Here is a 21,213-nt window from a genome sequence, read left to right as displayed (position 1 = left end):
AGCGGTGTCCAGATACTCGCACCAGCACCCACTGGTAAATAGATGCTCCAATGTGGGCACAATGCCATGGCTGGCGCAATGGCAGGGGCTGGCACAGTGGCCCTTTTGGAACCCTTGGGCATATCATCAGATTCAGGTTACCTTGTCCAAGGGCTCTTGGTCGGTGGTATCCGAGACCGGGTTGCCAGTGGCCTCAACCAGCCTCCCTGATCCCACAGGTGCTGAGGGGGGACTCCGGCCTCTGTGCCTCCCCTGGAGCCAGCCCCTGCTCCTACAGCGAATCTGGGGATAATTGACTTGGAACAGGAGGCTGGGCAGAAGGTCCCAATGAACCAGGAGGTCCAGGACGATCCTGTTCCCCCGCTTGCTTCCTCCTCATCCTCTCCAGACAAGGCAATGGCAGGGAATTTTACTTTAGGGCTACCACACATAGACAGTCGTGCCCACCAGGACCTACTGCGCAGGGTGGCGCACAATATGGGCCTACTGGCCGAGGAGATGGCGGAATAAGAAGACCCAATAGTTGACTGTACTAGCCCCAGAAAGTCCATCCAGAGTGGCCCTGCAACTTATCAAGACCATCCAGTCAACTTAAAGGTCTTGTGGCAGACCCCAGCCTCCATTTCCCCCCCACAGCCAAAGGTATAGAAAGGAGATACTTTGTCCCCTCTAAGGAGTACGAGTATTTGTACACCCACCCACAGCCTTGCTCCTTGGTAATGTTGTTGGTGAATGAAAGTGAGAGGCACGGGCAGCAAGGACTGTAAAAGACTTGACCTTTTTGGCAGGAAGGCTATTCCACAGGGGGCTTACAGCTCAGGATTGCTAAACAGCAGGCAATCCTGAGCAGATATAGCTTCAACTCCTGGAACTCCATGCTGAAATTTATGGAGCTGTTACCCTCAGACTCCAGGGAGGAGTTTTGGGGCTATTGTTGAGGAGGGGAAGGCAGTGGCACAGACCTCTTTACAGGCCTCACTGGACGCTGTGGACTCAGCGGTGCACACTTTGTCCTCAGGCTTGGCAATGAGGAGGAGCTCATGGCTGCAGGCCTCGGGTCTGCCTCCTGAGGTTCAGCAGACCCTCCAGGACCTGCCCTTTTATGGGGCAGGATTATTTGTGGAGCAAAGTGACTCCAGGCTGAATAGCCTAAAAGACTCAAGGGCTACACTGAAGTTGCTGGGTGTGCACACCCCAGCTACTCAGCGGAAACATTTTAAATCACTGCCCTCTCAACATCCCTACCAACTGTGTCCTAGACAGGACTTTTCTAGGAAGTGCGGTAGGAATGGCAGACGGAAGCTGTCCCAGCCCTCGCCAATTCCGGGCCAGGCACGCAACTCTTCAGGCTCCAAGCAGGCCTTTTGAAGTTGCACCCGGGGACGGTATGCCAGACTATGGACTGGATCCTCAACCCTGTTTTCTGAACCATCTATCCCACTTCTACCATGCTTGATCCAAATAACATCAGGCTGCTGGGTTTTTCACACGGTAGAAGTGAGTTATTCTCTCCAGTTCTGCTCCTCTCCTCTCTCCCACTCCCCTTCCCTGTCCCTCTCCAGGGACCCTTCTCACAAGCAACTCCTTATCCAGGAGATGCAAATGCTCCTTGTCACAGGGGCAGTGGAGGAGGTTCCTCAGGAGCTAAGGGGCAAGGGATTCTACTCCCATTATTTCCTAATTCCCAAAGCCAAAGGGGGTTTCAGACTCATTCTAGATCTGTGGATCCTCAGCAGATTCATGGTGAAGCTGATGTTCCGCATGGTCTCCCTGAACTCGATCATCCCCTCTCTAGATCTGGGAGACTGGTATGCGGCCCTCAATCTCAAGGACACGTACTTTCAAATATCCGTATGTCTTGTTCACAAATGATACCTCAGGTTTATGGTCAGTCGCAACCACTTTCAGTTTATGGTTCTCCTCTTTGGCCTGTCCACAGCCCCTTGGGTGTTCAAGTGCATGTCGATCATTGCTGCCTTCCTTCGCCGGAGGCAGGTGCAGGTGTATCAGTACCTTGATGACTGACTACTCTGGGGGCACTCCAGGGACCAGTTAGAAGTGCAGATATGTATCTTGAGGTCCACATTCAACAGGCTGGGCCTTCTTCTCAACGAGGGCAGGTCAATCCTGATACCAATGCAAAGGATAGAGTTTGTCAGGGCAGTACTGGACTCGGGTCGTGCCAGAGCATTCCTGCCAGAGACCCATTTTCTAATGATCTCGGACGCCGTACAAGGTCTCAGTACCCTACCACGAGAATGAGGGCTGGCCTGAAATTACTCGGTCACATGGCATCTTGTACATACATGGTTCGGCATGCCAGGATGCGTCCCAGACCTCTCCAGATTGGGCTCATGTCAGCATACTGCCCGGGATGAAACAGTCTGGACTCTGTAGTCACTCTTCTGGGTCACATCCTCTAGTCCCTGGGCTGGTGGCTCAACCAGCAAGACATGTGCAAGGGAGTCCCCTTCCACAGACCTCAGCTCTCCCTGTCCCTGGTAACGGACGTGTCTGTGCTGGGTTGGGGCGTGCACATGTGGCACCTTCAGACACAGGGCCTCTGGTCTCAAGATGAGCTCTCGCTCCACATCAACATTAAGGAGCTGAGAGTGATTCGATTAGTGTGCCAGACCTTCCAGGCCTATTGCAGGGGTCAATGTGTGGGAGTCATGATGGACAACACAACTGCAATGTTTTACATAAACGAGCAGGGTGGCGCCCATTCCTCTCCCCTCTGTTGGGAAGCCCTCCAGCTGTGGGAGTTCTGCATAGCCTACTCTATCCATTTGGAGGCGACCTATCTCCCAGGATCACAGAATGAACTGGTGGACTACCTCAGCAGATTGTTCCGCAACCACGAGTGTTCCATCCGGCCGGATGTCATCCTCACCATCTTCCAGAGGTGGAGAACTCCCCATATTGAGCTCCTCGCAACTCAGAACAACGGAAAGTGCCCAAGGTTCTGCTCCTTCTGGAACCACAGCCAGGGCTCCCTCGCAGATGCCTTCCTCCTCCCATGGTCAGATCATCTCATGTATGTATTCCCATCGTTTCCTCTTGTACACAAAGTCCTGCTCAAAGTCTTCAGGGACAAGGCGGTGGTCATCTTGGTGGCTCCGGTGCGGCCACGCCAACACTGGTACACCACGCTCCTGGGCCTCTTGATAGACACCCTGATCATGCTACCACTGCTCTCAGGCATGATTACCCAGGACCATGGTCACCTTCGTCACCCAGACCTCCAGTCTCTCCACCTCATGGCCTGGAAGCTTCATGGCTAAACCCCATTGAGCTCGTGTGCTCGGAATTGGTCAGGGAAGTTCTTCTTGGTAGCAGGAAGCTCTCCACTAGGGCCACTTATCTGACAAAGTGGAAGTGGCTTGCGATCTGTTGCTCCCAGGGCTGTACTCCACTGTTGCAGGCTCCCAATCTTGTCATCCTGGAGTACTTGTTGCAACTCATGCGGCAAGGTCTTCTTCCATCAAGGTTCACCTGGCAGCTATCTCTGTATTCCACCCGGGAGTGGCCAGGCACTCCGTCTTCACCAACCCCATGGTAAGCTGCTTCCTCAAGGGCCTGGAGTGCCTGTACTCTCAGGTTCAATAGCCAATCTCTGCATGGGACCTCAACCTGATTCTTTCCAAACTCATGAGACCTCTGTCTGAACTGTTGGCAACTTGCTCACTCTTGTATCTATCATGGAAGATTGCTTTTCTGGTTGCCATTACTTTGGCAAGAAGGGTCTCGGAGCTCAAGACACTCACCTCTGATCCTCCATACATGGTCTTCTTCAAGGACAAGGTGCAGCTCAGACCTCACCTGGCTTTCCTTCCAAAGGTTGTGTCCCAATTTCATTCCAACTAGGACATTTTCCTGCCTGTTTTTTACCCTAAACCTCATGCAACCAGCCAAGAGCAATGGCTCCGCTCTCTGGACGTTGAACGGGTGCTTGCTTTTTACATCAAATGCACGCAGCCATTCCAAAAGTTGAGCCAGCTATTCATGGCAATAGCAGACCATATGAAAGGTCTCCCGGTCTTGTTGCAGAGGATCTCATCATGGATTACCTCCTGCACCCACACTTGCTATGAATTAGCCAACGTTCCAACCCTGGCTCTCATGGCCCATTCCACGAGGGTGCAGGCCTCATCGGCAGCGTTCCTGACCCATGTGCCGATTCAGGAAATCTCCAGGGCAGCAATGTGGTCCTCGATGCACACATTTGCTGCTCATTACACTATAACCTAGCATGCTAGAGATGATGCAGCCTTCAGCAGAGCAGTGCTCCAGTCTGTCATTCCATAACTCCAACCCACCTCCAAGGTAGTAGTTGGTAGTCATCTATCTGGAATCGATATGAGCAAGCACTCAAAGAAGAAAATATGGTTACTCACCTTCTCATAGCTGTTGTTCTTCGAGCTGTGTTTCTCATATCCATTCCAAACCCACCCACCTTCCCCTCTGTCGGAGTAGTTGGCAAGAAGGAACTGAGGAGGCGCAGGGTCGGCAGGGTCATATTTGAGCTCCATGAAGGCATGACTCCAGGGGGCTTCACAGCTGACCCGATGGGTGTTGCTAGGGGAAAAAATTTCTGATGACTTTGCACGCGGCGTGCGCACACCTAACTGAAATGGATATGAGCAACACATATCGAAGAACAACAGTTACGAGAAAGTGAGTAACCATTTTTTCAAAAAAAAACTCCTACTATTGAATTTCCAAGACCTACTCCTTTTATCCTGACTTTGCCTCCATGTTCTGTAAGGAAGATGAAAAATACCACAGCACATCTGCCACTTTGGCCCAATGGGAAAAAATCCTTCCTAATCCCCAAACAGGCGTTAGATTAGACCTGCAACATCCTTAAAACACAGCTCCTGTGTTACATCTACAGGGAAGGAGGGCGATGTAGCGAAAGTGGACAAAAGGCCCCCAAAACCCGAGAAGAGGTTTAAATTAATGGAGAAAGAGGGAAAGCGGGGCAGTCAGCTCTTAACCACCTTCCCTCCCCACTTCCTGGCCAATGGGAAGCAGAGGACCCATGGAAGAGGAGGAGGGGTTTAGTCCTGCATTCTCATGCATGTTCTCTTCCACTCTCTCATCTTTTTTCTGAGCTATTTCACTGCCAGTCCTATCAGTATCCCACTCAGTGAGATAAAGTGAGGAACAGGGGGCAACAACCTAAGCTTCCTTTCCAACCATGGCTATTCCTAAAGTTTCCTCTCAGAAGCTTCTCCGAGTTAGCTCTCCACTTCTCTCAGAGAGCAGGAGTTTGATCCCTTTTATGTCTTGACTGGAGCTAACGAGTTGCCTGCCAGCATTAATTTTAATCAGCACCAATAGTAATTACTCTCATCTTTCTCTACCGTTATAACACCTGAGTTTGGGTGACTCATCAAAGAGCCCTGCATTCCTGTTGTTGTATATTGTGAAATTCAGTTTAGCACAGAGGGCTTAAACAATGTCCCATTCACCATTTACAGCTCTCTAATCCTAAATCCAGGTTATAACTAATGCATGGGGCACTATGCTGGGCCTCAGCATTGTGGAGCACTTTATCATACTATAATATTAATTTTGGAGATATTTTGCAAATGTGTTTTGATTTTTCTTTTCTGTTTGGTTTTTCACCTTGATTTTCTCTTCTATTCATATTTTTCATCATAGGAAGCATTAGCTTTAATTCAGAAGGTTGAAGCTGAACAAAATGCATTGTACTCCAGTCTGAAACAAGCTATGACTAGCAAGAAAAACAGAATCCCCCCTCCTCCTCTGTTGCTTTCCAGATCACATTGCTCCATGACATTTAAACCAGCCCCATTCACCTCAGATGTTCAGGTAATGCTCTTCATAACGACTCCATAAGAAAGATGTGAAACTATAAGTGGCTGTGAAGAAAGTTGCTTCAGCAATACCATATTTATCACTGTGCTCTTTATCGTTCTTAGGTAGATTATGTTGTTTTAACTGAATACATTCTAAATTCTCATCTCTGTGAGTCACTGGTGACTCACTGTTGTGACCTTTACATTTACCTGCAACATTTCTTTTCCTGTGGGCTGTTCTCTTCTATTACTGCTATATATCATCCGTTTATGCTACCTGTCAAAGACTAATCCTTCTGCTAAACAGACACTATGCACACTTCAATTTGGTGTAGAAAATAGCCACTATTTGTAGTTTTCTCAAGAGGTGAATTTTAATAGTAAATCTTTTCAAACATGTTCATGTTGTGTATAGAAATGGTGAGGACTCAATTTCTGTTCAGAGTTATAAACAAAATTCTGGAAATAGTGTTTTCAGACTGTATATTTATTATGACCAATTGACTGAATTGAAACCTTGAATTCACTGTGGGACAATATATTTCCATTTATGCCCTAAATAATATATTTTTTAAAGTTTTAACCCTAGTTAAAGTGTCCAATATTTAACATTTTGTAATTAGTATGGGTATTTATTCCACTTTGTTTAATATATGGCATAGTAAATTTTTAACAGATCTTATAAGGTGTTCACCACTAGATGGTGCAATATGTTAATTTTTTTTTATCCTTTGTTCAAGAACAGACCTTTTCCAGGAGCCGTTTTTTCTCCCTGAAAGTACATGTATATGTTAAATTGACATCAGAGAGATTTAAAAAAAAATCGTTCTTAATTAAAATTACATACTCTCCTAAATTACATTTAAATAAAGGTGCATAAATTTCTTGCAGTGAAAATCAAACCAACTCCAAATATATTCCCTTATTAATTAAAAAATGGTTTCATTTCATGAAAAAAGTGCTATATTTCACTTTATATTTGTTTGTTTGAAAATGAACCGATTGTTTAATGATAATTAGTTAATTGTTAAGTCAAAAATGCAAATTATAAGAACAGGTAAAATTATATCTATTGAGAATTTTAGTTTCGTGTGTTCACGATTGTGCATATTTACAGTGAAGATGTAGCCACTCATTTTGTTGGATTTTGTAAAGAAAGGTGCAACATAACCTAAAACAAAAAGGGTACATTCTTGTGTGAAACTTTAAAGGAAACTGTCACCAGTTTAATAAAGTTGTAATATTAAGAGACAGGTTCTGATACTCATGTCAAGTAGCATCTTACTTTACAAGTGGAATCATTGATTTCAGTGTGACCATACATGAACTATTCAGCAGGAGTAAGGGTATCAGAATTTTGCCCTAAATTATTGTGAGTTTGATTATTTAGTATTGATGTATGGAGTCATGTTCTTTCTTAAGTTCTATTATTTATTTTTACAAAATAACATAGTGTCTTGAAATGTAGAGAAACAAAATAAGTCTGAGTCATGCCAACATAATTACATGATGTTTAGATTATGGATTTGAATTCGGTCTTCTCTGTAGTCTGTTCATAGGCTTACTGTATGTAAACTGAGGTGATCCATTTTTTAGTGGACAATGTCTTTATCCAGTAGAGCATTTAACCACAAGCTTAATTTTAAGTATGTAAATAACTGTATTGAAGTTAATGGGCCTGTTTCAATGTCTGTTTAAGTCAATGTGAGTTTTTGTATAGACTTCAGTGGGCTTTGGATAAGGTCCAGTCCTCACATGCTCACTTGTCTAAGTAATTTGCTGGGTCAGGGCCCAGGTGTCCACATCATTAAAACCAACATCACAAATGGCACATTTATTGGCAGTTTAATCAAAGGACTGAATGAGTAGGCATGAAAAGCTAACTCTAACCTGTAGAGATGGTCCCCTTGGGTCATGTTTGAACCTCATTGGAGAGAGTAGAGCAGCAGCGTACATATTTGGCTATGTCTATACTTTGAGCTAGGGGGTCTGATTCCCCTGCTTGCGTACACATACTCCTTTTAGCTCTTATCAAGCTAGCACAAGTATAAATAACAGTAGAGCCACAGTAGCATTGAAGTGGCAGCAGAGACACAGCTTAACCATGCCAAGTACATACCCATTGGTGTCAGATGGGTTTGTATGTGGCATGGCTAAGCCAAGCCTCTGCTGTCACTGCCCATGCTGTTGCAGCTACACTACTAGTGCTCGTGCTAACTCTCATTTAGCTAGTGTGAGTATGTGTGTGTGAGCAGGGGAATCACACCACTTGCTTGTAGAGTAGACATAGCCTTAGTCACTGTGTGTTTTTGTACCTGCTTTCTGACTAAACTGTGGAATCATTTTCTAGTTCCATTAATCTAACAACTTTCATAATAACTACATTCACTTTAAAGCCCTTATTCTTATTCAGAAAATGTCATAAATTCTTCATTAGACAATATTGCTTCTCACAGTAAATTTTAATACATTTGAGATGATAGTAGATATCAAATATTTAAGTTGTCTTTTTCTCAAAAGGTTTCATGGTACAGTATTTTGGGCTGTGTAGCAGCAGGAAGCAATTTAAAAGTAAGATTAAATAATCATCATCTTCCAAATGCAGGAGAAGAGGTAAGATCAAGGTAAAACCTGTGCAAGTCAGTCTCCCTCACTGAATGAATCATTATAGAGCTTTCACTGGAGTATGTATCTATCATCTTCCCCCTTCCTCATCTGTATCTAATCAGCTAGTTGGCCAAATCTTTGGTATACTTTTGATCTTTATATCAAGTGTTTTAAGTTCTGCAGGTCTTAAGACACTCTACCTTCAACTCTTTTGGAATAATGAGTAGAATGCTTCTGAGATGGTTACATTAGAGTCCCTTTTTACTATAGTAGTTTTCTTAAAGGAAGTCTCTACAAAGTAAAGAATAAAACAGATGAAAATGTAACATTTGTTTACAGTTTCTACCACTAGCTGCTTACAAGAATATAGAAATGGAAAAAGAGAAATTTAAAACAGATTTGAGAAACAAATAAGGGTGGTTCTTTTAATATTTTTATTAAGTAAAAATAGAGATGGAGCTATATTTCCTTTTTTAAAGGATATTACCTTAGATTTATTTTCACCTCACTCTTGGAGATTTGAAGGTGTCATTCCTCTGTAGCTGTCACATTCAAACACGAAGGCCTCTATACTCTTTGGGGGAGAGAACTTGAATTCTTTTAGGCTGCATTCTTAGCTCTTCTCTGTGTACTCAGCCACCCTCCAGAAGGGCCTAAGACTTTTTTCTTTCTGCTTTCAAGAAAGCAAACTTGTAGGTTATCTGCCTTACCAGTCTCTCCAAGTACACTATCATAATCTGATCATAACATTCCGACACCTGCCATGGAAACTTCACATATTTTATAGGCTAAGTACATTCCTCGATCAGTGAATTTGATAGGTTGTAACTTTGATTATATGAAAGTGATTAATAAAGAAACAAAAGGTATTACAATAAAGGTTTACTGTATTTTGTTTTATGCAATGCACATAATTAGAAATATTTTTGTTAACAGATACCAGCTGATGGAAAAAGTCTTTTGGAAATAAAAGGCTTAGATCCCAATGAAAAGTACATATTTGCAGTTGCAGCATATTCCTCGGATGGAAAGCTTATTGGTGATGCCATTGGGGAAACAACTAAACCAATCCTTGCTTATCCACCACTTTCTGCTACTACTGCTCGAGCATACCTGACTCAGGTAGACTGGATTTTTAATGAATAGATTAATGTTTTTAATTTGGTTCAAGATTTGTTTCTGTCCCTGTGAATGGTGGTTCCAAACATTATTTTAGTCAGGTTCCAAGACAAAATTTCAGGACTTGCCTACAAACATAATTAGGACAAATCACAACTTTAAAACAACAAATAACAGACTTTAGCACTCTTACTAATTTTTACTTCAAAAATGATGTGGGACCATCTTAAGGGGGAAGATGTTTTTGGACTAGGTCTCTTATCCTTTTCTTTCTTTTTTCTATGTTGGTCACTTCCTGTTTAATCCCTTTTTAGTCTCTTGTGTTTTTTTTCTTAGCATCCTCCTCTTTCCTTGTGCTTTTTGGGGTTCAGGTCAACAGCAGGAGATCATCCTCACAGAACCAGTACAACCATTTAGGTGACCTAGGCGGTTGCCTAGGGCACTAAGATTTGGGAGGAGGCATTTTCTTCGGCATTTAGGCGGAGGGAGCTGGGGCAGGGGAATGCGGGGAGGGCTGCCTGCAGCAAGTAAGCCGGGGGGCGGCCCGCAGGGGAACTCTCCGCCCCAGCTCACCCCTGCCCCGCCTCCTCCCCGAGCATGCTGATTGGCGCCGCAAGCCTGGGAGGCGGGAGAAGTGAAGCAGCGACTGCGTGCTCAGGGTGCTCATGCTTGTGCGCAGAGCAGGGGTGAGCTGGGTCGGGGGGGTCCTCAAGGCGGAGGGTGGGGGATGGCGAGCTGCTGCGGGGGGGGGGCGCTTCAAGTCCGAAGGTGGGAGCTGCTGTGGGGGTGGAGGGGCACCTCAGGGAGAGGGTTTGGGGACGGGGGTGGGTGCAAGGTGGAAGTTTTGCCTGGGGTGCGAAACATCCTTGCACCGGCCCTGCATCCTCATGGGACTCTCTGAGGATTGGGGATTAAAGATTTGATTAAACTTCTAGGAGCCAAATCCAACCCCTCCAAAGGAGAAACCAGCAACAGGTTTCAGGAAAACTCTGTGAGGCACCTTCGTTATACTTCTTATAAATTGTCTCATCAACAAGGAGGAATTTGAGGGACCTGCATATTGGACAAAGGGTGAAACCTTGCAGCCCTGTTGATTTTGGAAAGCTGTCAGAAAGGTTACCCTAGACCTGTAGAGGCAAGAGCTGTGCACGTGAGTGGCTGCCCGTTTGTGTGGCTCCATTTGCATCCACTCATCCGTGGCAATGTGGCTGATACAGTAGTAGCAATTGTAGAGGAAACCCAAAAGGAGTTAGTACAGCTATGCAAACTGTAGTAACACCTGCATGATTTCCACACAGGGAATGACCAAGGCCTTATTCAACCCTTTCTGATGCTAGTGCTGAAACTCAAGTCCTACAAATTCTAGCAGAATCAAATGGATGTTATATTTATTTTACTCAGATATGGTTCTGATAGTATTCTCACAAATGTTATAAACTTCCATGAAATGTAGGAAGGGGACAGCATTACAAGAGTTAAAACCTTGCTTATTATTGTAGTCAGAATTGACTTGGTATGGCCATGTAAACAACAAGGAAAGTCAACAGCTTTATTTGAATGAACACGTTCATAATGATAATACTTGCTAACAACTTTTGGTATAAAAATCATGTTATTTCAAAACTATGCTTTTCTTGTAGATTGCCTATCAGACAGATAACTATACATTAGCCAAAAAAGCATTTTCACCACTTTGGGACTATTTTGTCTTGCCTCCTTCAACACCATCTGCTGATCCTGCAGTTATTTCTGCAAGCAACAATTTGACTATATCTCAGAACAGGTAATTGGCAAAAATGATTTTTAAATAGCTGTCAGCTGTAAATGTGTACCATTTTGTTTTGTAGAGTAACAGGCTGTGAAATTGTGCTGATACTCCTAGCATGAAAGATGTTCTAAAAATAAATCACGATTTTTAACTTTGTCATACAAAAATATATAGCATCATGAAATTAGCACAGAGTTTTCATTATAAATAGTATCTCTAGTATTTGCATGTTTTCCCTTTGTAATGGTGTTTTCCCAGTCAAGACAGGTTAAATTTTTAGAAAATGTTCATTAATTTTGTTTGTCTCATTTTCTGATGCCAAGCACGAGGAACCTGGATCTAGACTTCTAGAGGTATGAATAAGGCTAAGATTTTGTCATGGGTATTTTTAGTAAAAGTCAGGGGGCTTTATTGCCTGTGACCTGTTCATGACTTTTACTAAAAACATCCATAATAAAATGGGAAGGGGCTCGGCTGCTGCAGGAGTAGCTGGGAGCTCTGGGGCCTCCAGCATCTGTGGGGGCTCAGAGATGCAGGGTCCCCCTGCCCTCTCCGTGGTGGCAGGGAGCTGCGGGGATCCCCCTGCCACCACCATGGTGGGAAGCTGCCGGGGTCCCCCTGCTCCTCGCAGTGGCTGGGGAGCTGTGGGGTATTCCTGCTGCTCACGGAGGCTTGGAGCTTGGGGGCCTGCCAGGGCTGAAGTCATGGAGGTCTTTGGAAGTCACAGATTCTGTGACCTCCATGACAAAATCGTAGCCTTAAGTCTGAGCACTTACAATTCCAATTGAAATTAATGGGAGCAACAGGGGCTCAAGAAATGCTGAAAGCCAAGTCTCTGGTGTCAAATGAGGCACTCAAAATGAGTGGATATTTGCAAATTGTTTTTGATTCATTAAAAAATCTGCCAATACATTTTTAATGTACAAAGATATTTTAGGAGAAATCCTTTAAAAATTATGCTACCTAAAAATAAATAAAATTCCAACTATATAATTATGATTAAAGGAAAACACGGAAATAAGTATTTTAAGGTTTTCATAATTATAAAAGCTTTAACTCAACAGTTCATTAAAACACCGTAGGTACAGTCACAAAAGAAAGCAAACCTGTAAGGAAAAGATAAGAGGAAAAGACACATTGCATTTTGATGTATAAAGTAATATACAAAAAAGAAATCAATGTACAATCAAATGTATGTTGACTGTTGATAGATAAACGAACATTTATCCAAAACATCTAGTGTACATCCTCATCTTCTTTTAACTGAGCTTCTTTTTGACATTATTGTGTTAATTGGAAAACGTTGGCTTCACTATTGAAATGAAATATGAATAAAATATTCATAATTTGCCAGAAACAACCAAGAACATTAAAAGCCTAATGACAAGAATTCAGAGCATGAAGGTTATTAAGAAAAAGAAAAATACCTTTTTCTAAAAGCATATATTGCTCTTCCTTCTTCATACTGTAATCATAATACATTCCCACTTCCATAGCAAGACGAGCCACTGTAGTATTGTAGCTGATTCCTATAGAGGAGACAATGCTATAAATTAGGGAAATTAGAAAGGTATACAAAATATTATTTGAAAAAATAATTGGGGGTCACACATGGCAAGACTCCTTCCTTTCCAAAGATTCCAGAATATCTAATAGTCTCATATTAAAACATATTATTTCGTAAGCTTATTTTTGTGAAGTACAAAGCATCATTATTTAATTTAAATCCTTGTTAAGAGATTTTGGGACCTGAACAGGCCCATAGTACTACCATTTTGCACTGTTTTTGCAATATCTTTTTTCTAAATCTTACTTATTTTTTCCTAAACACTTAATGTTTTTTTGTTCTAAATCTAATATCTTTGGTGAAACTTTATCCAACTTTGAGTTATATGAATCAGCTGTAGAGTGTAGATTTTGAATACCTGGTCAAATGCTTTCTAGATAGTTGCTTCTCCTCACTTTCAGATCCAACTCCAATTTAAATTAATAGAAATTGACTTAAATGAGGATAGGGTCCATCCCTTAAATCTTAAAGTCGGCCTGTTTCAATTTGTTTAGCCTTAGATCTCTGATTGGCTAATTCAACTTTATTAAAAGCAGTAATGACTAGTGGAGACTGCAGAAGGGGTTGAAAGGAAAGAAAAACACCCAAGCTTTGCACCATTAATTCCTGTTGACATCAGGTAAAGTCAGCTATGTGAACAAGTCTACAGACCCTTCCTTTCTTTATTTTCAGCTTTCTTATAGGGCAGTGGTTCTAAACCTTTCCAGACTACTGTACCCCTTTCAGGAGTCTGATATGTCTTGTGTACCCCAAGTTTCACCTCACTTAAAAGCTGTTTGCTTACAAAATCAGACATAAAAATACAGAAGTGTTACAGTGCATTGTTCCTGAAAAAGTGCTTATGTTCTCATATTTACCATATAATTATAAAATAAATCAAGTGGACTATAAATATTGTACTGTATAGGATACAGAGCAGCATAAACAAGTCATTGTGTGTATGAAATTTTAGTTTGTGTTGAATCTGCTAGGGCTTTTTATGTAGCCTGTTGTAAAACTTAGCAAATATCCAGATGAGTTGATGTACCCCTGAAAGACCCATGTGTACCCCTAGGGGTACACATACCCCTGGTTGAGAACCACTGTTATGGGAAACATAATCAGTGAAGGAAGGCATAGAATTTACTCTTTACAGCATAAAAATGCCAGTTAGAAGCTATCAGACTAAGGATTTAAAAAAGAAGAAATCCTCTGGAAAAAGCACAGAAATACTGTATTGAGAATTTTGCCCCAAAACATCAACAAGAAAAAGGAAAATACTCAATTATCTCTTTTGTGTAGGAACAGTGGTTTCATTGTGCATGTATGTACAATGGCTAGCACAGTGGGCCCCGATCCCTGAATAGACCTTTTAGGCAAGGGGTGAGAAGACTATGGTCCAAGGGCCACATCCAGCCCACCAGCCAATTTAATCTGGCCCTCGAACTCCCGCTGGTGAGTGGGGTCTGGCTTGCCCCACTCCTGCACTCCAGCGTGGAGCACCCTCCTACACCTCAATCCCTCATCCCCAGCCCCACCTCAGAGCCTGCACCTCCAGCCAGAGCCCTCTCCCCCTGTACTCCAACCCCCTTCCCCAGCCCAGAACCTCCTCCTGCACCCTGAACTCCTCTTTTCTGGCTCCACCCCAGAGTCCGGACCCCCAACCAGAACTATCACTCCCTCCTACATCTCAGCCCCAATTTTGTGAGCATTCATGGCCTGCCATACAGTTTCCATACCCAGATGTGGCCTTTGGACCAAAAAGTTTGCCCACCTGTGCTTTAGGCGCTACCACAACACAAAATAATAATAAGAAACAGCCATAGAAGAAGAAACCGATTAAAAAGTAAATAGCCTGTTACGTCCATGAAATAACTTCCAAGTTGTCAAAAGATGACAATACAGTAGCATCATAATGTTAAAAGGGGGAACAATGAGAAAAGCCATCCTGGGGTACTAGCGGTCCGGCACAGACCAAAGCAGGAGACTTTTCCCCCCAGTTCAATGCTGACATCACTGGGCAGCGTTAATTGAAATGAATCTCCATTTGCATCATCATCAGCTGTATTAATACTTTTGATTTATGATGTTATAATTAGAATTTGTATTTTCACAAATTATGCAGTTTATAACCTCTACCTCGATATAATGCTGTCCTCGGGAGCCAAAAAATCTTACCGCGTTATTGGTGAAACTAAGTTATATTGAACTTGCTTTGATCCGCCAGAGCGCGCAGCCCACCCCCGCCCCCGGAGTGCTGCTTTACTGCATTATATCCAAATTCATGTTATATCAGGTCGCATTATATCAGGGTAGATGTGTACATGGAATGACTATATCGTAATAATGTACTTTTAACATTATTTTGCCTTTTTTCTATTTTGTAGATTATGTCTTGATGCTGTATCTCAGACTTCTCCAATCCTCTTGCACCTCTTTCTTAGGAGCATTTTTATTATTAATGAGATTAATGTTAAGGAAGGAGCACTCTTCTGTGATTCCATTTGTTCCAAAGAGATACTGTACAATGGACAGGTATGTTTGGCTTAAAGCTAATGTTGAGTTTGAGCTTACCTTTTTGATTTGACCAGTTGCATCTCAAAATTCCCCGGTATATTTTACAATGTATTAACTGTACTGTAGTGTATCTTATTCTTCATTAGCATGATATCCTTCAAAGTACAATCTTCTGTGTTTTTAAGGTCTATTAACATTTGCTGATATTTTTGTATCTTGGTCAAAGGGCTGTTTCTAGATCAATTATTCTGTCATTTAGGGGCAAAGCACACTGAAACCAGTGGAAGGACTTCCATTGGCTGCAGTAGGGTCTGGATCAAATCCTAAAGAAGAGGCAAAAATCATTGTTAATTTTGTGCTACTTTGATGTCGCTAGAATTTTTTCTTTATAAATATTTTTGTGACTTGACCTGTACTTTTTCTTTAATATTAAACTTGTAATAGGATACCTTTGGCATACGAGCCCGAGTTCTTTCTTGCCTCTCTTACTCCCAAAAAGAGTGATGTCGTTCTTCTTGAAGATAGCAGTGCAAAGGGATATCAACTCAACTTTCACTCCATTTCTGTTCTAGGTCCCATTGCACTTCTTTTGTCTAAGGACCCAATCCTGTAGCTCCTACTCATGTGAGGCATATCAACAGAGGTGAAAGTAACTTAAAGGACTTACCAGTATGCCAGAGTCCTGAGTGAGGGGTGGGCCCTCAACCGGAAGAAGCGGGGCCTTTAAATCCCCGGGCCCTTTAAGTTGAGATTTAAAGGGCCCAGGGCTCTGGCTGTGGTAGTGGTGGCTGGGAACCCCGGGCCCTTTAAATCACCACTGGAGCACCATGGTAGCGGTAGCTGTGAAGGCGACCAGGAGCTCCAGGGCTCGGGCGGCAATTTAAAGGGCCCGTGGCTACTCTGCGGTAGCTCAGGCAGTAGGGCATGGACCCTGGGCCCTTTAAACCACTGACAGAGCCCCGGGGCTCTGGCAGCAATTTAAAGGGCCTGGGGCTCCAGCTGTCGCTACTGCAGCAGAGCCCCGGGCCCTTTAAATCCCTGACGGAGCCCCAGGGGCTCCCAGCTGCTGCTGCTACCCTGGGTCTCTGGCAGCAGGGCTCTGGCCGTGATTTAAAGGGCCTGGGGCTCTGGCTGCTGCCAGGATCCCCAGGCCCTTTAAATTGCTGACCTGAGGAAGCTGCCCCCTGCCGGTATGGTCGGCGGTGTACTGGCTGTTGCCGATATGCCGTACCATACCGGCTTACTTTCACCTCTGCAAATCAATGACTTCACTGGACCTGCACACACGAGCAAGAACTGCAGAACTGGGACCTAAAATGTCAGTTCAAGAAAGGAGTTGATATCTTTCCATCAATTAAATGTGAGAGATTAGCATGTGAAATTTCTACTTTGCTAAGTTGTTTTATTTTTTTGGTGCCACAGCCTCTTTCCTTGCTCAGTAAAAAGCAACTGAGGTTGAGTCCCAAGCTTTGTAGGCTTATAGTCAAAGGATACAATTAGTTCAAAATCACAGTTTACCTTTGGAGTCCTGAACAATGCTACTTTCCCTTATACTTCTAGCAGGGATCACTGTAATGCTTATTCCAAATTCAGACATCTAGCAATTATACTGCTGCTTAAGACACAAAATATCTTTCTTCTTCCATCCTCTGAGATAAGTAATTTAAACAACAGAATTTACATCTGAATAAAAATGTTTGTTCATTTACAGGTTGCTAGACTAGCTGAATGTGAGAGAATGGTAGTGGCGATTGAACTCAGTAATTGGTTAAATGATGCAAATTATGCCCTGCAATCTGTTGTTCAATGTTATGGTCTCCTTGCTCCGATTATCTATCACAAGATTGCTTCAGTGCCAGTAGTTCAGGTAAGAATATTTAAAAGAGACTCAGCTTGCGTACAAATCTTCTGAATTTAAAAATTAATATATAATGAAGTAGACAGAAGGTGAACCAAATTTGTGGGACGTGTTTTCGTAGGAGCTTATTGAGAGCAAAATTTGTAATGTTTTTGATAACTTCGCAACAAACAAGCTATTTATTCTATACATGTCAAATACTGTCAGGCTTAAAATCCATGAATCTAGATTCTTTTCTCAAATATTCTAGTGTAAATTCAGAATAATTCCATTGAGTTCACTGGGTACTATGGTGGATTTAAACCACTGGGCCATAACCTCTAACTATATTCCATTTACAAACAGTAGTGTTGAGGGAAACAAGAGAGTATTTGCCAGTTCTTTGAGTGCTTGACTCTGATATCCTAGTCATCGTCTCTCTTTAAGCTAGAACTTTGTCCCATGGTGTTTTGATAATTCACTTTGTGTTTTCAATGGAGAGATGTTTTCTTTTAAAAACAAAGCTCCTTTCTAAAAGTAAGCATCTTCCAAATGAAAACTGAATGACTACTTGAGCCCCTTCCCTCCATTTCTGTGTTTGGCATAAAACTATTTAGTTTTCTCAAGGATTCAGTTAAACATATTGTTGGCAGCAAAGACTCTCTAACTCGTGATCAAGAAATAAAAACAAAAATAGATTCCAGTTTATGGTTAGACTGAGCTAAATAACTTTAAACAGCTAGATAATTGTGTTAAAACCAAAGTGAGGATGAGAGCAACTGGAAAAGGCAGAGGGATTCTGTTCACATACTGTATCTGTCTAATGATAATGTCTCAGTTGGGTAGTCATTGGCAGTGATATCATACAAAATGCACAACCAGCCTATTGAAACATGGCTTCCGTGTTCAGATCCTTATTCTAATGGACAGTAATTTAGCAATATGCACTTTTCATATCTGTTAAACAAGGGTGGGGGGACTCCATCTCTTATGTTTACAGCTGACTGGAAAACAAAAATAATTACGTGAAAATTTGTTTTTCCTTTAAATTTCTGACCAGCTCAAAACAATTTGCAACATATCTATCTCTGAGTATGTTATCTCATACAACATCATAAAGTATTTTATTTCTGACTAATTAAAACAGCAAAAATACCTATCATGTATCTATAACTTTTATATCTATTACCTTTGGCAGAGTTTGAGTGAAAGTTTGGTCACATTTACTATTGGTTTCAATGAGGCTAGGATCTCACCCTGTGTATTCAGTAAACTATTTTTAAGTTTTAGAGTCAAGTATAACAAGATGATATGTTGCTAGGCACTGACCCTGGAAAATCTTTTCAGATGTAGGGCTTCATATTGTAATCCTTGTACTTTCAGATCCTCATCAAGTGTCTAACAGTCCTGCAAGAAATCCCAAGTTCTACCTTACAGAGGAAGCAGACAGGTTGTTATGAGAGTATTCAGCATATGATAGCTTGCTCCTCCTTTTATACAGCACAGGTATTTACTTTATTGTGTTTAGGACTGTAGACTTAAGGCTCAGTAGATAACATGAAAAAATTAGATAAACCTTCATCTTACTGATCTGACCTTAAGAAAAGTTTGGCACACTTGAATAAAAGCCTAAAGTGAGAAATAGTGGTATAAAAACCATTTACGGGCATGTTTTAGTAATACTGTTTATTGTTGTTTAAGTTTCAAAAATCAGAAACTTTATTAAATAATTTTTTCAGGGCATAGATTATTATTTATTTGTTACTTACTGGATGAAATCAGTGACCTCATTTTCATTTGTACTTTGCGATACTTAGATTTCACAAACTTTACATTTTATTCTTTATTGGACTGCATGTTAGAAATAAAAAATATCTTAGTTGTGGTACAATAGGTCATAAAATGGAGTGTTTATTTTTAAAGTGTGAAATATCCCTATCCAGTCTAACAGAGATGACTTTTAGTGCCTTACTATTAACAGAAACATAGTTTTAGAGTGGTAGCCATGTTAGTTAGTATCAGCAAAAAGAACGAGGAGTACTTGTGGCACCTTAGAGACTCACAAATTTAATTGGGCATAAGCTTTCGTGGGCTAAAACCCACTTCATCAGATGCATGCAGTTGAAAATACAGTAGGAAGATATATAGACACAGAGAACATGAAAAAATAGGGGTTGCCATACCAACTCTAATGAGACTGATCAATTAAGATGGGCTATTATCAGCAGAAGAAGAAAAAATGTTTATAGTGATAATCAGGATGCTCCATTTCAAACAGTTGACAAGAAGATGTGAGTAACAGTAGCGGAAAAACTAGCAAGGAGAAATAGTTTTTAGTTTGTGTAGTGACCCATTCACTCACAGTCTTTATTCAAGCCTATTTTAATGGTGTCCAGTTTGCATATTAATTCCAAGTCTGCAGTTTCTCGTTGGAGTCTGTTTTTGAAGGCTTTTTTTGTTGAAGAATTGTGACTTTTAGGTCTGTAATTGAATGTCCAGGGAGGCTGAAGTGTTCTCTGACTGGTTTTTGAATGTTGTAATTCTTGATGTCTCATTTGTGTCCATTTATTCTTTTGCATAGAGACTGTCTGGTTTGGCCAATGTACATTGCTGGCATATAATGGCATATATCACATTGGTAGATGGGCAGGTGAACGAGCTCCTGATGGTGTGGCTGATGTGATTAGGTCCTATGATTGTGTCCCTTGAATAGATATGTGGATAGAGTTGGCATCGGGCTTTGTTGCAAGGATAGGTTCCTGCATTAGTGTGTTTGTTGTGTGGTGTGTGGTTGCTGATGAGTATTTGCTTCAGGTTGAGAGGCTGTCTGTAAGCAAGGACTGGCCTGTCTCCCAAGATGTGTGAGAGTGAGGGATCGTTCTTCAGAATATGTTGTAGATCCTTGATGATGCGCTGGAGAGGTTTTAGTTGGGGGCTGAAGGTGACAGCTAGTGACGTTCTGTTACTTTCTTTATTGAGCCTCTCCTGTAGTAGGTGACTTCTGGGTACTCTTATTGCTCTGTCAATCTGTTTCTTCACTTCAGCAGGTGAGTATTGTAGTTTTAAGAATGCTTGATAGAGATCTTATAGGTGTTCATTTCTGTCTGGGGAATGCAGACAACACCTGGTAATGGAAGAAAAGGGTTAGTGTGTAAATATCAAATCAGATTTTCAAAGCAGCAATGTGCCTACTACAGCTTTGAAAATCTACCTGCAAAAGAGGGTATATAAACTGAGATTCATAACTACAGATTTAGGCACTTGGACAGGAAGATTTGAAGATTCCAATCTAAATTATTCAAGCTTACAATTCCTCATCAATAAACTTTGGTATTATTGCACTGTACTTTCTGATTACTTGCGGAGTTTTAGTCATTGACTAATATCGCTATAATATTCATATATTTCTCAGTTATAAACAATGAAGGAGAAAGATAAATGTTATGTAAAAGAAAAAATTAATTAATAGATGTTTAACAGGTACTGCGTTCATGGAAAGAATATGAACTAGCATTAATTATTATCAACTATGGGAAAAAGTTGTTGGATTCTTCACAAACATCCCATGGACAGTCTAAATTCAGTAGTATTGAAGAAATGCAAATTGACACAGAAACAGAAGATGAGGTAATCTTTTTTTCATTTTCCCTTTCTTTTCTATAAGTAGGATGTTGCATAATAGCACCCCATCAAAACATTGCTGATATGAGATAGTGTAAGAAATTTAAAGACATGCAACATTCTTTAACATATCAGAGATCACATAGACGATCACTTACATCCATGGAAAGTTGAAATTAATGTTAATCAAACAATTTTCCTAGTTGATTACTGCACTTCATATCATGTCTTCAGAAACACTATAGATGACAGAGAAATAAATAACTGGTGAAACTGCTGAGCTAAAGAAACTCTGAAAAAGTAGTATACCAAGTATATGGAACTGGAGAAACTTAACTTTCTCATTGCTACTGCTACAGATCTTCAGAAG

At 41.6% G+C, this 21,213-nt stretch overlaps 1 protein-coding gene across 1 annotated transcript in view; it reads left to right on the top strand.

The window, feature by feature from the left end:
* CFAP54 (cilia and flagella associated protein 54) overlaps window positions 1-21,213 on the top strand; it is a 226,138-nt gene that overhangs the window by 73,709 nt on the left and 131,216 nt on the right. Inside the window, 8 exon segments of the mRNA XM_030548506.1 lie at window positions 5,671-5,841; window positions 8,349-8,441; window positions 9,372-9,557; window positions 11,195-11,337; window positions 15,256-15,403; window positions 17,097-17,252; window positions 18,606-18,728; window positions 20,703-20,849. Coding sequence (XP_030404366.1) covers window positions 5,671-5,841; window positions 8,349-8,441; window positions 9,372-9,557; window positions 11,195-11,337; window positions 15,256-15,403; window positions 17,097-17,252; window positions 18,606-18,728; window positions 20,703-20,849 — 1,167 coding nt within the window.

This window comes from Gopherus evgoodei, chromosome 1 (assembly GCF_007399415.2).
Source record: "Gopherus evgoodei ecotype Sinaloan lineage chromosome 1, rGopEvg1_v1.p, whole genome shotgun sequence".
Taxonomy (NCBI): Eukaryota; Metazoa; Chordata; order Testudines; family Testudinidae; genus Gopherus; species Gopherus evgoodei.
The sequence above is the reverse complement of the archived record's forward strand: the minus strand, read 5'-3'. Positions and strand labels throughout refer to the sequence as shown.